Source organism: Chionomys nivalis, chromosome 4, assembly GCF_950005125.1.
Source record: "Chionomys nivalis chromosome 4, mChiNiv1.1, whole genome shotgun sequence".
Taxonomy (NCBI): Eukaryota; Metazoa; Chordata; class Mammalia; order Rodentia; family Cricetidae; genus Chionomys; species Chionomys nivalis.
In genome coordinates, this window is record NC_080089.1 from 18,711,488 (window position 1) to 18,728,263 (window position 16,776).

At 40.2% G+C, this 16,776-nt stretch overlaps 1 protein-coding gene across 1 annotated transcript in view; it reads right to left on the reverse strand.

Moving 5' to 3' along the window:
• The window catches only part of Muc16 (mucin 16, cell surface associated), a 191,987-nt gene that overhangs the window by 45,493 nt on the left and 129,718 nt on the right, over positions 1-16,776 (reverse strand). Inside the window, exons 48-65 of the mRNA XM_057766818.1 lie at positions 15,766-15,890; positions 15,607-15,674; positions 14,078-14,250; positions 12,300-12,335; positions 10,971-11,036; positions 10,149-10,270; positions 9,998-10,056; positions 9,677-9,849; positions 7,763-7,798; positions 6,636-6,701; positions 5,322-5,443; positions 5,175-5,233; positions 4,878-5,050; positions 3,536-3,571; positions 1,779-1,844; positions 750-871; positions 594-652; positions 329-501 (exon numbers count right to left, since the gene is read on the reverse strand). Of these exons, the coding sequence (XP_057622801.1) occupies positions 329-501; positions 594-652; positions 750-871; positions 1,779-1,844; positions 3,536-3,571; positions 4,878-5,050; positions 5,175-5,233; positions 5,322-5,443; positions 6,636-6,701; positions 7,763-7,798; positions 9,677-9,849; positions 9,998-10,056; positions 10,149-10,270; positions 10,971-11,036; positions 12,300-12,335; positions 14,078-14,250; positions 15,607-15,674; positions 15,766-15,890 (1,734 nt within the window). The remainder of the gene's footprint in view (positions 1-328; positions 502-593; positions 653-749; positions 872-1,778; positions 1,845-3,535; positions 3,572-4,877; positions 5,051-5,174; positions 5,234-5,321; positions 5,444-6,635; positions 6,702-7,762; positions 7,799-9,676; positions 9,850-9,997; positions 10,057-10,148; positions 10,271-10,970; positions 11,037-12,299; positions 12,336-14,077; positions 14,251-15,606; positions 15,675-15,765; positions 15,891-16,776) is intronic.

Here is a 16,776-nt window from a genome sequence, read left to right on the forward strand (position 1 = left end):
TCTATATCTAGTTACTTAGGGTGGACAAACCAAGCGTGAATAAATGTGGGTGCCATAAACTTTGGGATGCATTCTTGGAAGTAGAAACAACAAGGAGTAGAGAAGAAGTTTAGCAAACATACTCATTTCTTTCTGCTTCCGGACTTTGTACACAATATGCCAATACCTCCTTGTCTGATTATTTTTATGTGCTCCATGAATTCTGGAAAAGAGATTCTATGAACCTAAAATAAACTGTTCTAGACAGCGTTATCAATATAATTGATAGAGGTAAAAAAAAATAACAGGTGGCTGAGGACATTACACAGCAACCGCATATCATGCTCACCATTCACATGTAAACTTTCTTTGTCCAGTGTATAGTTGCCCAGCTGGGTTATTCCCTGGGTCAGGTTGCTCAGCTCTGAGTACAATTCCTGGGTGTCCAACACAGGATGTGCAAGGTCATGCAAGTTTGTGCAGATGATTTCTACACCAGTGGCAGTTCCATTCTTCTCAGGCCTAGATCAAGAGGAATAGAGACATAGATAGGAATCAGAAGGAGGGCAAGCAAGAAGAGAGGCAACAATAATAGTTTTATGGCAAGTGCACACCTGAGAGAATCCAGTCTGCAACTTGAGTTGAAAGAACCATTATGGAGCAATGGTTCCATCTGGGAAGAAAAGCAAAGAAAATAATGAAAAGAAAATTTGGATAGAGTTGGTAGATATGATTTATCCAAGCAGAAGCTACTGGAATGAGGGTCTCACCAGATTCTTTAGGAGGGTCTCAGTGGAGTTGAACACAGCTGAGCCATTGTTCATATTTGCTGAATATGGGAGGTTGGAAATAGTGAAGCTGACTGATACAGTTTTCAAGTGGTGCCCCACAGCTGGAAGAGATGAGAAGAGATTTTACCTGCAAGCACACTGGAATACAATACTCATCAAGTCATATCTCCTTTTGCTTCTCATCTACCAACATACCCAGCCTACCTACAACCTGAATATCTCATTTCTATGACACATCCAACTAATCTTTCTGAATGTTCCTAACATACTTTGTGTGTACTTTCCTATCATAACAGTATCTTCTCTTATTCACATGATTACCCTATCAGACTCACAGGATATATTGTCTAAGGGACTTTTTCTACACTGAACTTTAGAGGAGTATTCTGAAAAGAAAGTCTCACTGGGACTGTCCTGTAACTTCTACAACTCATAGATCTTTGTTCAATTTCAGTTTTCAGTTTGAGTGTTTTGATTTGTCTTTCAAGGCCCCTTACATTCTGGTTTCTATTGACCTTTTAGCTTTGGTTATCATAAATCTGGACCTACCATCCTGTCTTTACAGGCTCTGGATTAGAAATGCAAAGGCTATATTGGGAGATGAACTTTATGCTCCATGGATGCCAAATTCCTCTCATTTATCCCAGTATACTATGTTTTTCTAGGTCAAACAGCCCTCGTTGTTGATATCATTTAAGTTATGTTGACCACTCCTAGTCAGTATGAGAGATGCAAATCAGGATGAACTGTCTCTAGAAAGTCCTTTAATCTTTATATCATGTGAGATGCATTCCCAAGCCAAATTCCTCACTGCAGTGCAGTTGTCTGCATACCTTGCAATCCCAGTGGTTGTATGAGGCTTGGCAATTGATTGAATTGCTACTATAGTCTTTGTGTCTGATGATGGCTATGGAACTAGGTTCTTCATATTCTTCCATTTAGATCTTATATGCAAATCAGAACTGTGGGACAAAGATCTTATAAAAATAGAAACAGGTTCTCTCATACCTGTGGTGGATTCTGTTTGCATAGGTATTGTTGGAGAAGGCAGCATGGTAGTGGCTGATTTAGGATCTGTGGAAAGGGATGTCATCAGGGATGAGAAAATCCCCATGTATTTCGAGAAGCCCATGCAGCAGTAGTACAAGGCAGAGCAACCATTTGTACGTAGATAACACTCAAAAGGGATCAAAAGAGAAAATGTGTGATAATGTTGAAAAAGCCTGTGAATAAAATTAACTCAGATAGTGAGAGTGGTTGGCCAGAGAAAGGTGGGCAGTAATTGAATTGCTAAATAGTTAAGTAAGAAGAAGAAAAGATTGTTGAAGGGTCAACCCAAAATTTAATAATGATAATAAGTATTTTGAGAAATAAAAAAAGGAAAGAGGGAACAAATAACATGTAAGTAAAAGAGCATGATGAATAGTGGGGAAGTTCACGGATTGACAGATTTGTGTTAGGATAAGTGTGTGTATGTGTTGGGGTAAGTATATGCATGGGGATGGAGAGATGACTAAGTGGTTAAGAGCGCTGCCTGCTCTTTCAAAGGTCCTGAGTTCAATTCCCAGCAACCACATGGTGGTTCACAACCATCTAATCTGGTGCCCCACTTAGGAAAAGACCTCATCAATTATTCTCAGTAAGTTAGATCATGAAAGCCAATATTAACAAGTTCAACAGAACTGTCATGTGCGGGCATGCCCATGCATGTTTCAGCATTGCCAGGGCATAAATTTCATTCATTTTCATTCATTCATCCAAGTATATGCATAAGTAGGTAGGTGAATAGGTGGATGGATATTGGTTGATGGGCAGGATGGTAAATGGGTGGATGGATGGTTTGATAACTGAATGAATGAATGATGGATGATGGATGAGTGAAGAGGTGATGAATGGATGGATACATGTTCATATGGGTAGACAGATGTACAAACAAGAGAAAAAGAAAAGGAGTGGATGATAAGCACACATACAGATGAGAAAATGTAACGAGGTACATAGTTGAACAAATTGACAAATATCTAGGTACTGAATACATGGGTAGGTGGTTGTATGGTGGGTAGGTAAATGAGTGGATAGGTATGTAGGGGGATGATGGATGACTGTGTAGAAGTGTGTGCTGTATGTGTATATATGTGTGTCTGTAAGATGTAAAAGATGTAAAAATAAAAGTTAGCAAATGGAGAGAAATATGATTGCATGGATAAATAGTGGATGGATGGAAGTCTAGAAGAATAATTGAGAAGGAATGATAAAAAAGAAATGAAGAAATATAGTATAATGGAAAAGGGAATGGATGGATGAATAGGTGGGTAAATGGATGGATAGATGACTGAAAATGCAGTTCTGGATGAACAGTAACTAGTAAATGAAAGAATTGACAGTTAGAACGATATATGAGTGGGATACTGAATGAGTGGGCTATTTTATACAAACACTTTAGTAGACATCAAAATGTGCTACTTAGCCCCTACTACATCCTCAATAGCATTTGTTTTAGGCAACATAAACTAGTCTCTGAATTAATTCAGCTTAATAATACCATATAAAATAATTGTTCAATTTTTTTTCTTCTGACTCAGAGGATTGAGGAAAATTCGGAAATTCAGCACCAGGGCTTCAGACCCAAAAAAAGGCCACCAGCTCTCTTTCCACTGAGTCTCTGGCCCCTTTCCAGAGACTAGCTTGTGTTTAGGACAAGCTTCCTTTAGAAATGAGGAGAAAAGCATGGACCAAGACCTAGGTCAGGCTAAACTGATACTTACTTGTCGTTGATTCTTCTGTACTAGTTCCGCTGTAACCTAGAAAAGCAAAAAAAAAAAAAGAAAAAAAAATGTAAGGAGAATGTGTTGCACAGTCCTTAGCACCATGCAATAGTTCATGTGGTCCAATGTAGATGTGTATCACTTTATACACTAACTGAGCATCTATTAATGTTCTATGATCTGACTTGATTGGCATTAGGAAGAATATCTTGATGTTTCAACTCATCTAACTCTTCCCTACTTAATCCCAATTATGCTCTCCTAAATTATGTCTATACGCCTTATCTTCAGATATCACTCAACATATTTACATGCATCAACTTATCCCATCATCCTTTCCACTCTATCTATCATCTATCTATCTATCTATCTATCTATCTATCTATCTATCTATCTATCTATCTATCTATCTATCTATCTATCTATCTATCTACACACACACATTCATCCCAAACATATTTATTGGGAAGGTATCATGTGTGGTACTGCATTTCTACTTGAAGAATGTACAACTGAACTAAAAACTCCATGCTCCACTGGGACAAAGTATGCATGTAACTTACTTGTTCTTAGTGTCAACCGTGTTTGTATTATAATGAATATTTGAAAAATCCTAAGTGAAAAATATAATGATGAATTTAAGTTGTGTAAATTATAAGAGAAAAAAAAATCCCATATGAGTCCTTGCAACAGCCAAGTTAAAGGACTGGGTTTAAATTGAAATTTAGAATTCATATCCACACAAATTTATGTTACAGCGAGCAAGTCAGTTTACCTACATGTGCTTCTCTCTGTCTTAAAATGGGAGTAACTTGTGTGAACATCAATCTTGGTAATTAGTGGTGAATACTGATTGTGAGCTGGCAAGAGTGAATAGCTGTGAGTTGAATGAATGAATAGATGATGAATGGATGGATACATGGACATATGGCTAGACAGATACACAGACAAAAGAAAGAGAAAAGGAATGGAGGATAAGCAAAAATCACCAAGACAAAGCTCTGGGCATTCTGTGAGGGGGGGACTGGTATTAGTTTAAATGAAGCACATAGTTCCACCTTAATTTTTTGTAGCTCTCTCTATTTTATGGACAAGATCCCTAAACTATAAGAGAAATAGAAAGAGAGATGAGGGCCAGTATTTACATCCATATTTTTCCTGACTTGGGACACAGCTGTATCTACTTTCCTGAAATGCTGTTTATGTGTGCTCCTTAAATTCTTGGAAGAGAATCTAAGAACATGGAGGCAACTGGTCTAGAAAGATATCCTTGACTTTAAAAAGGCTAGGGAAATAAAAAATGGCTGAAGATATCCCCTAGGAAAACACAGACCATGCTCACCATTCACATAGAGACTATCTTTGTCCAATGTGTAGTTGCCCAGCTGAGTGACTCCATGGGTCAGATGGCTCATCTCTGAATATATGTCTTGTGTGTGCAGCCCAGGATGCTCAGAATCATGTTGGTAGGAGCAAATGACAATTACACTAGTGAAGTTTTGATTCTTCTCAGGCCTGAAAAGAGATGTGGAAACTCTGGAGATACCTTCATGTGGCTGAGAGTCCCAGGGAAAGAAGAAACAGCAGAAGGGTCATTAGGTACAGTCGTTCCTGGAAAATGACAAGGAAGTGGACTCACCTGAGAGAGGTCAGTCTGCAGCTTGGGTTAAAGGAGATATTCTGGAACAAAGGTGTAAGCTATAGAGGAAAGAAAAAAAGAAAAGAGTTGTATGCAGGATGTTCAGGAACTTTGTCCTACAAGCTGTTTCCAGGATGAGGGTCTCACCAAGTATTGTAGAACACGCTCAGTGGAGTTGAACATGGCTGAGCTATAGTTCATGTCTTCTGAATAAGGAAGATTAGAGATGGTGAAATTGAGTATGACCGTCTTCAGATGATGCTCCACAGCTATGGGAAGACAGGAAGAGAGATCCCTATAACTGAGAGCTTGAAGATACTACACTAGATTCCTGTACTCATCAAGTTATATATCCCCATATACCACCACCTGTAACTGCACAATCCAAGCCAGAGCTGAACATCTCATCTCCGTGTCATACCAGTTCCCTACTGTGAATGTTCTTCATGTGTGCTATCTCCTTTGCCATAACATATCAGCTCTTATCTTCTCATATCCAGTATATTACACTATAAGATTCACTGTGTGTTCCAGCTAAGTGGATTTTTTCTATGATGAACACAAGAAAAGCATTTCTGAAAGGAAAAAATTCATTGCAACACCTTCAGTGCTCTAACCACCTATGGCTCCCTTTGGAGTTTCAGTGTCAATTTCTTGGTTTTTTTTTTTTTTTTTGGTTTTTCGAGACAGGGTTTCTCTGTGGTTTTGGAGCCTGTCCTGGAACTACCTCTTGTAGACCAGGCTGGTCTCGAACTCACAGAGATCCGCCTGCCTCTGCCTCCCAAGTGCTGGGATTAAAGGCGTGTGCCACCACCGCCCGGCAAAAAATGTGTAGCCCAGGCTGGCCTCGAACTCGTGATCCTCCTGCCTCTGCCTCCTTCAGCAAATCCTACCGGCGTGCGCCACCACAACCGGCTCAATTTCTTGTTTTATGGTTTGACACTCAAGACTCTTTTAATGTGGTTTCTTATGATTCCCAGACTCAGTTACTTATCAGTTCTGTGCCTAACACTATGGCCTTGTGGATCCTGGAGTGGACATGGAGAGTCATCACTGAAAGCTGAGCTTCATGCTTCAAGAAAACCAAACTCCTCAAGTCTCTCCACTCACTTGCTCTTGTTGGCCCCTGAGTTCACACCATTGGAATATTCCTTCACATCAGCAAATAACAGTTCAGGTGGAGCTTTTTCTAGAAGGCCCCCACCCACTTACATTGTGTCAGGTGCTTCTCACTTCACAAGAATCTCTCATTGTATTGTCATGGTCTATTCATCTCAGAAGCCTGGTAGCTGCATGTGGGGCAGGCATCTGATTGAAATGCTGGTCTAATATATGTTATTTTAATAATGATACTGGCACTGGATCCTCACACCATGGCTTTCCAGGTCTCATGTAAGTCAGGACATGGAAGTGTGGAACAGGGCATTTCATCAAGTGTAGGAAAAGGCTTCCCCCAAATACCTGTGGTAGATTCTGGCTGTACAGATGTCAATGTAAAAGGCAGGATAGTGGTGCTTGGCTCAGGAACTGTAAAAGAGGCTGTTAGCAGTGATGAACATAGCCCCTCCCCATACAGTCAATGAACTCTTCTAGAAGTGGTTCAAGCCAGACTAATCATTCATAAGTGGATCATAAACAAGAGTGACTATGTGAGTGTAGGGGCAACTAAGTCTCTGAATGAAATTTATTCAAGGCAATGAAAATTGTGAGCAATTTATCAATGTGAAGACAAATAAGGAAGTGATAAGTTGATGATAAATGGCTCAAATGTGTTTCAAGAGGAATAAAAATGTGATAAATGGGAGATACGGAGATCAGAACAAATGAATGAATATGATTGTTGGATTACTGAACAGGTGAATGAATTGGTGCTTAGATGGGTAAGTGGGTGCATGGATGGATGGAGAGATTGACTTAAGGATGAAGTGGGTGAGTGAGTGCATGTGGGTGAATGAATGGATATATGGGTGCACAGATGCATGGATGGATGGTTGGGTAGATGTATAGGGGAAAGAACAAAGGAGAAAATTCAAGTAAATGAACTAAAAAATAAACATGTGGATATACGATGAGAGTGGGAAAAATATTCTTCCCCAGGGAAAAGCACACTAATTGGCTATCCAATATCAAATAGTTAGTCCTGAAAATATAGATACAAGTAACATTATACAGACTAAGCAGGTCATATTTAGGAATATATACATATATGCATATATGTCTAATAGTAACTAATGAAAAGGAAAAGGCCATGAATTTGAAAGAGAGAAAGGAAGTTTATGGGTGGTTTTGGAGGGAGGAAAGGGAAAAGGAATGGGAGAAGTATATTATAAGATACTATTTCATAAATAAAAGAAGAAAGTAAAAAATTACTATCTGACATGATTCTTTTTATAAGCAACAATCACTTATTCATATTTCTTCCTCCAAGATGAAGGACTAAAGGGAATTCAGAAATCTGATGCCACGGCTGAAGGGCAGACACAGGTCAGGGGCTCTCCTTTCTGCTACTAGCTCCACACAGGAGACTGACTTTGTAAGAGAGGAGGAAAGCCTTGACCAAGACCAGGTTGGCAGGATTTGATACTTACCTGTAGTAAGTATATCTGGACCAGGACCATTGTAACCTAGAAAACAAAAGTCAAGAATAAATGCAAGGTGCAGAATGATCTCATACACCATGCTGCCATTTATGTGGGAAACAGATACATAACCTCATGAACACTTATTATCTACTAATGTTCTAGGATCTTACTTAAATATTGTCATGAGGAAAAACTTCCTGATACTTCAGTTAGACCCAACTCTTTCCTACCAGCTTCTTAGATGTTCCCAGAATGAGTCCCTCACATGATTTATGTTCATACCTCAAAAGCCAAAGATATATTCTCATCTATGCCATTATCTACTTACCTCATATATATATATTATATAACAATATATATTGTTGATCATTTGCTATCATATGCATATTATTCTACTTAAAGTTAAAGAATATTGTGTTGAATAATATTATAGTGAGTCTGTGCCTTACTATAAATTATATTTAGATGAATGAGCATGAAACTTATTCATCTCTGGTACCAGAAACAAGGTCTGGTTTTCAGTAGATTCTTGGTAAATGCTGACTTGGAAGCAAATTAGACATTTAAATTGTGCATTTTTAAGAGGGAAACCATGCATAGGTCTTCAGTGGCCAAAGAATAAAATATAAACTCAGGACACCAAACCTCAGACCAGCTTCAAACTTCACTTCTTTTTTTTTTTTATTCTTTTTTAATTAAAATTTCCAACTGCTCCCCGTTTCCCATTTCCCTCCCCTCCTCCCACACATTGCCCCCTCCCCCCACTCCCCTCCCCCATCCCCACTCCTCTTCTCCTCCCCCCAGTCCATTCCCCCTCCCTCTCGATACTGAAGAGCAGTCCAAATTCCCTGCCCTAGAGGAAGACCAAGGTCCTCCCACTTCCATCCAGGCCCAGGAAGGTGAGCATCAAAACAGGCTAAGCTCCCACAAAGCCAGTTCATGTATTAGGATCGAAACCTAGTGCCATTGTCCTTGGCTTCTCATCAGCCTTCATTGTCCGCCATGTTCAGAGAGTCCAGTTTCAACCCATGCTTATTCAGTCCCAGTCCAGCTGGCCTTGAAGAGCTCCCAATAGATCAGTTCCACTGTCACAGTGGGTGGGTGCACGCCTCGTGGTCCTGATTTCCTTGGTCATGTTCTCCCTCCTTCTGCTCCTCATTTGGACCTTAAGAGCTCAGACCATTGCTCCAATTTGGGTCTCTGTCTCTCTCTCGATCTATCGCCAGTTGAAAGTTCCTGTGCCATTCTCCTTGGCCTCTCGTCAGCTCTCATTGTCCGCCACATTCCGAGAGTCCGGTTTTATCCCATGTTTTTTCAGTAGCAGTCCAGCTGACCTTGGTGAGCTCCCAATAGATCGGCCCCACTGTCTCAGTGGTTGGGTGCACCCCTCATGGTCCTGACTTCACTTCTTAAAATTGTAAGCTGGCACTGTTCATTCCTAGTATCCGAATTTCTTTATTCATTATGAAGGTCTAAGATATCATTTTTCACTCTCCATGGGGTGTAATGCTTGATACAAATGGTCAATTTGACAATTTAGTATCACCAAGGAGGCAAACTCTGAGGATGATGCTGAGGGAGTTCATAGACTGGGTCCGTTCAGGAGGGATGACATACCTTAACTCTGGACAGGACTGTCTTATGGCCCAGATTCCTGGATGGATTAAAGTGAGCTATAGGCCAGCATTTATATGTATCTCCTTCTTGACATTGTACATGATGTGATAGTCTACCTTACCCCTCTATGCTTTTTGTGTATGCTTATTTGATCAGAATATGAAGAATATGAATATTGGACAGAAATGAACAACACAGAAACAGCTGGTCTATACAGAAACCACTAGGAACATATGGGAGTATAGAGAAAATAAAGAATGCCTGGGAATAGATACCACATAGTACACCACAGACTATGCTTACCATTCACATAGAGGCTATGCTTCTCCAGTGTGTAGTTTCCCAGATGGGTGACTCCATGGCTCAGATGACTCAGTTCTGAGTACAGACCCTGAGCATCCATTCCAGGATGTGCAGGGTCGTGCTGGTAGGTGCAGGTGGTACCCACCACTGTGAATGTTCCATTCTTCGCAGGCCTTAAAGAGAAAGGTGTAGAGATTCAAGGGAGGTTCTAATGTATAATGTATATGGAAACCCCAAGGAAGGAGAAAATAGCAGAAGATCAAAAGAAGGGATAATTATTGTCAGGCAATAATGAGGACAATTATATGGAAGTAGAATAACCTGAGGGAGGTCAGTCTGCAACTTGAGTTAAAGGAGCTATTCTGGAACAAGGATCCAAGCTGTGAATGAAAAAGGAGAAAAGAGAGTAAACGGGTAAAAAATGTAGATGAAGTTAGTTTTGGCATGGGCTTTTCAGGACAGAGGGTCTTACCAGGTGTTGTAGGACATGCTCAGTGGAGTTGAACAAGGCTGAGCCACTGATCATGTCAGCTGAATATGGAAGGTTAGAGATGGTGAAGTTGATGGTGAAGGTTTCTAGGTGGTGCCTCGTAGCTGGAGGAAGACAGATAGTAAATACCCATAACTGAGTGTTCACTGTGACACAACTGGAATTCTGCTCTGACATGATTATCCAGCACTTACATGGGTGCTGGGAATTTGAACTTTGGTGTTCATGTCTGTGGGCCAAACACTTTACCCATGGATTCATCTACCCATCCTAAGGAGAAGCTTCTTAATTTGGTACTGAAGTTCATTCTAAGCTGTTTTTTTTAAAATGACCTTTAGCCTTCATTAACTATCCTTTCTGTAGTAAGGCTTCTTCTTTATACAAACCCAGGTATAATCAATTCTCTGTATGTATATGCTATTTTTGACTACTGAGTCATTGCTGATGTAATTCCCTGTAATCAACACTTTATTCCCCATTTATCTGGATCATCCTATTTATACCAGGAGTATCAGTACAGGTGGAGTTTTCTCTGTAAAGCCCTCTTCTCTATTATACCAGTTATATTTCCCTCTGAATTGTCCTCATTGTATTGAAATCATCTGTTTACCTCATGAACATGGTGTTTGCGTGACAGGAGACATCTAACTTAACTGCTCTTCTGATTTTGTGCTGGTTATGATGAACCTGGCACTGGGTTCTTCACATCACAAGCTTCCTAGCTCTTATGTGACATGTGATAACTGTGAGAGGTGTGGGGCAACACGTTTTCATCAAGTGAAATCAATGGGCCCCCCCAGGTACCTGTATTGGACTCAGGCTGTAGAGATGTTGACAGGGAGGGCAAGATGGTGGTGGCTGGTTCTGGAGCTGTGGGAAAGGCTTTCATCAGGCATGGACAGAGTGCCCTGATAGGGAAGCCCTTATAGCACAGATCCAAGTCAGACAAATCACCCACAAAAATAAGGGAAAAAGCAGTCATATGAGTGGAGAAATGAGAGAAAAACCTGTGAATGAAATTAGTAAGATAGGGTGGTAAGAAGAAGAGGGACTTATCAAAGAGTAAGGGTGAAATGTGAGTGCATAAAATGAAAGGGACCATTGTCAAGAAGAATATACAAATAATAGGTCAAAAAAGAATACAAAAAGAATGAAAACAGCATTTGAGGAGGTAGAAGCAAAGCAGAAGGAAGAAAGTACAAGTAAATGAATGAGTATAGTTAGGCAACTAGGCAGATGGAGGGTGTGAATGTTTGCTGGGAAGTTAGAGGGATAAATGGACAAATAGGAAGATGGATGGGTGGGTGGTTAAGTTGTTCACAGGGTAGCTGGAGAGGCATATAGATACATAATGAAAGCAAGAGAGAGAAAATGAATGTCAAATTTGGACAAAAGAAGATGTGTGGTAAATGGGAGAATGGATTGACAAATGCATGGGTAGGTATATAGGTGGATTCATGGATAGATGGTTCATAGATTGATGTATATGTCTGTAAGTATATATGCATCCGTAAGTACACAGATGGATGTAAAGATGGATGGATGGATGGGCAAATGGATACAGGAAATGAAGGACAAATAACAAAGGACAGAAGTAAACGATGGATAAGTGAGTGAATGAATATAGAAACAAAACCAGATAGAAAAAATTGTAAAAGGTGATCAGTAAAATGTGTAGATGCATGGACTGATGGATGAGTGGGTGGAAATGCAGCATCAAATAAGAAGAATGTTAGGGAAATGAAAGAATGGATTGCTGAAAAGATAGGTGAACAGGTTACTGATTTTTAAAAAGCAAAAGTCTCAAATCATATAAGTAACCATCATAATTTATAACCTGAGAAAGGATTCCCTAATGGGGTCCCAGTAGCATTTATTAATGGGAGGGATAAACTACAGTCACCATCTGACCTCTGTCTTCCTATATCTCTTGTTCACACTTCTTCCTTTAACCAAGAGGAGGAGGAAAAGTTCAGAAATCCATTGCTAGGCACAAAGGTCCACAAGAGAGGCCTAGAACTCATCTACTAAGACCTTAGCCTCTCTTAGGCAGCTGGTTTGTTCTGGGGCATGCTTTCTTTCTGAATGAGGAGACATACATAGGCCAAAATGCTCAGTTTTATGGATACATACTTGTAGGAGGTACATCTGGACCAGGTTCATTGTAACCTAGGAAACAAAAATTATGCATAAGTGGAAGCACCATAGTGGTTCCATACACCATGCTTTGGTACATGTGGGGTCCCATTTTGAAAAATATTTTTGTGTATACTGAGACTCGAACTCATGTGCATGGATCCGACTAAAATATTATCATAAACAATTTCTTATTATTTCAATTAGATATATCTCTTCCTCACTATTCAATAGCAAAAGAACAATAAGAGACTTAAGCTTCTATACTCCCACGTATGCAGTTTATCTGCAATATTGTTTTCCCTTTTAAATCTACCTCTGTTATCTAGTTTTTGCTTACTGAGCACTTACTCTATGTGGTATTCTATTTCCAAATGGAACATACAGTAATGACCAAATCAATCTTTACTGCACTGCAGCTTACACTGGGAGAAGGTACACATGAAAATTATTTGTTCCTTGTGGCAGGGATAAGATCTGATTTATAGTAGATTTTGGTAAACGTTGGCTGGACAACAAAGTGATGCATTTAAACAGTACAATTTACGAAGGCAGAACCCAAGCAAGTTTTTTTTTTTTTTTTTTCTGGGGCAGAATTAAAGGGATGAATGTAAACCAGAATATCAAAGTGGGGGCACGTTCCTTTCATTCTCTTCACCTCAGTTTTTCTCTTTGTTAAAATGAGAGTAATGGAGGTCTACATTTGTCTCCTCTCATCCATAATTGTGTGTAATAGTTAATGTTGATTATCAGTTTTGCTGGTCTCAGGATCACCTAGGAGACAAACTTTTGGGCATGTCTCTGAGAGAGTTTCTGGGTTGGGTTGTGGTTGAAAGATCTGTCTTAATTGTGGCAGTTCTGCATCATGGGGCATGACTAAATAGATAGAAGAAAGCAATCGGATGACTTGCATTTATCCGTTCTTCTTCCTGACTCTTGGTGCTATGTGACCAGGCACCTCACCTTCCTTGTCATGATGAGAGTGATTTCCCTAAATTAGAAGCTATGACAAACCTTTCTTCTCTTAAGTTGATTTTCTCAGGTATTTTCTCTCAAAATAAAAAATGTAGCCACTTCTGAGGCAATGGTGATACATGAGTGTATGTTTCCAAGAACTATTTCTAAGTTGGGGAGGACAGGAAAGACATGGTGTGGGAGGGTAGGGGAGCAGAGGAGAATGGAGGGGAAGGGAAGGTAGGGAATAAAAGGAAGAAGACAATGAGGGGTGGGAGGAAAGGAAAAGTGGAAGGGAGAGGACAAAGATGGAAGAGAGTTGAGGAAAGGGAAGGAGGGAACTATTTAGACCAGTTTTTCTAATGTTATGTTTTGCATTTAAAAATGCCATACAAAGCATATCTTTTAGAATCTGTCCTTTCTTGGTTTTATGCTAATGTGTAATAACTGAAGCTTAGGCTATTAGATATACAAATGCCTGCTTTTTTTTCCTGTATAAGAAAACAGTCCAGGAGAAAAGTTAATCTAGTATCAAAGGTAAGAAAAAAGGCTGACTGTGAGACAAGGGTATCCTCACTGTTTCTCCAGGAATTACTGTGAAGTAATTGGCTAGAACATTACACTGGCAATGAACAACTGGGCTCATGTCTTAGATTCAAAACTCTCAAGCTGGGAATTATGAAGGAGCAATCTTCTGGGGTGTAGGTGGGGTTTTTTGTTAGGAGCCTGGATTTGAATCCTAACATCTCCCGAAAGAACTGGCAACTGGAAACCTTTGTAGCATGCAGGAGGACAGGGAGGTGGAGACAGCAAACACTCACCATTGATGTAAAGGCTGTCTTTATCCAGGGAGTAAGGACCCAGCCGGGTGATTCCATGGGTCTGCCAGCTTAGGTCATAGAAAATTGGCTTGGCAGGCAGTTTCAGACTGTTGGGAACCTGGCGGTACGTGCAAAGGGCATCTACCTGGGTCTGGGCGCCATTCTTCACTGACCTAAGTTGGGGAGAAAGAGGTGTACACTGAGGAGATGTTAACCATCTCTGTCTCACACTCTATGGTCACTATACCCAACTCATAACCTCCACTCTGATTTTGTTGAGACTGTTTGCTGCTTTGCTCTCTTACGTACTTTCTCAAATTAGTATCTCCACATTTGTGGTTACTCACATCTAAAAGCTTTTCTCTTTGCACTCTTCCTTGGATTACTTACAAAGCTATCTCAACTTTGGTTTCACCTCCTCTACTTTCTCTCCTTTCTCTTTCTTCCCTCTTTCATTTCACCTTCCTTCTCTCTATTATTTTCTTCTTCCTCTTCCCCATCTGTTTTCTTCTCTCATTCCCCTTTCTCCTCCTCATTTTCCTTCTCTGCTCTTCTTCCCCTTCCCTGCTTCTCTTTCTCCATTCCTTCACCTTCTTCTTTCCCTCCTTTTCTCCTGCTCTTCCCTTTCCCCCATTCAGAGTGTTCTTTATTTTCTTCTTCATCATTTTCTTCCTTTTTCTTGTTTTGTAGCAATTTCTTTGGCATTGAAACATTCTTATTCTCATTAGAGGTTCATCATAGACTCAAAGTTTTAAAGGGAGGCTCAATAAAACCAGAAAACGAAGAATGCAGATGTATCAGAAAGGCTCGGAAAGGTACCAGATTAACACGGCTCCTCCCTTCCAGAAGTTATACAATCAATAAGGAGTGCTGAAGAGAGAAGATTGCCTAACCTACTGAGACACTTTGAAGCTGTACAGAGAGCTTCAGTATCAAAGCTTTTACGAGTTGTTATTCATGTCAGGTTTACAGTAATGGGACTGCCTTTGAGTTGGCCATGCTCCTATAAGTAGCTCCTCAAATTCAAGCCTATAGATAACCCAGTAAACTCATTGAATCACCACATTGGACTATGGTGTGTCATCATTTCCTTCTCGGGGGTAAATAGCAATCTGCCTGCCTGCCACTGTCTTTCAAATTCTGGGATTAAAGGCTTGTGTTACTGTATCCAGCCTTAAGTTTTGTTTTACAACAATTTAATATTTTCATGACGCTTGCATCAAAATTAAGTGCTTATATATTCTTGGTAAGTGATCTATAGAGAGGCCATCCCTAAGTCCTCCACAACTGGTGAATTCTAGGCATGTACTCTGCTATTAAGTCATGCCACCACCATACTACTGAGGGATTAATCACAAGTACACTGTTGCTATAAAATAGTAGATTGGCTTAAAAATCATCAAATGGCAGAACGAAAAAGAACACCTTGATCCTAAGTGCTCCCATCATCACAACTCCAAGTCTTTTCAAGTGGGATAATGGGTTGGTAAGGGAGAGGAGGGGAGCTGCAAATGGAAACTGTGTCTCACCTCAGAGTGGTTACTCTACAGCCTGTGTATAGGGGGCCAAGGCTGCTCCTCTGAAACAAAGGGCTGAGCTGTAGAGAAAGAAGTGAGTCAGAGTAGGTTAGAGGCCATCTTCTGCACTAGAAGGGGAATGAAAGTGCTTGAGGGCAGGAGGTAACTCACCAGGTGCTGCATGAGTGTATCTGTGATATTGAACTTGGGAGAGCCAATCTGGCCCATGTCGGCAGAGTAGCGCAGGTTGTTGATGGTGAAGTTTACTGTGAACATCTCCTCACTGACTTTTCCAGCTGTGTAGGTAGAAAGAGATGTTAAAAGCTAAATTAATATCTCAAATTAGTATCTCCACATTTGTGGTTACTCACATCTAAAAGCTTATCTCTTTACACTCTTCCTTGGATTACTTACAAAGCTATCCCTACTTTGGTTTCACCTCCTCTACTGATGGTAGGTAGATGGAGATAGAGGTCATTAATGTGCCATATAGTGAGTCCAAGGGTTACTTTTATGCCTCTCAGGGAACCCAAGGGTGACTTGCCAATGGAGACAACTGTAGATGTTAAGGGTGCCCTTGACATGAAGAATCCTTACAGACCATTTCTACCATCCCACGTTCCAAATAGGTGGGTTCAGAATAAACAAAATGTCTTTTGTTTTGTGAGGGGAAAGGCTCATATTATCTGCTCAAGAAGGATTGGTTCCTCTCTTTTTCTCTCCCTCTCATCTCCCTTTTCATTTCTCTTGTAATAACCAGAACCTGGAAACAACCTAGATGCCCCTCAACTAAAGAATGGCTAAAGAAAATGTGGTGCATTTATACATTAGAGTACTATTGAGCAGTAAAAATGAATGACATCTTGAATTTTGCAAGCAAATGGATGGAACTAGAAAACACTATCCTAAGTGAGGTAACTCAGACCCAAAAAGATGAATATGGTATGTACTCACTCATAAGTGGATATTAGCTATAAACAAAAGATATTTATTGGGCCTATAGTTCATGATCCTAGAGAAGCTAAGTAATAAGGTGAACCCTAAGAAAAACATATATAGACTCACCTGGAAAGTTGAAATAGACAAGACCGTCTGACAAAATTGGAAGCATAGGGGTGCACAGAGAGCGGAGGTAGAAGGGAAAGAGGAGGGAGAGAAGAAGAGGGATGAAGAGAACTTGAG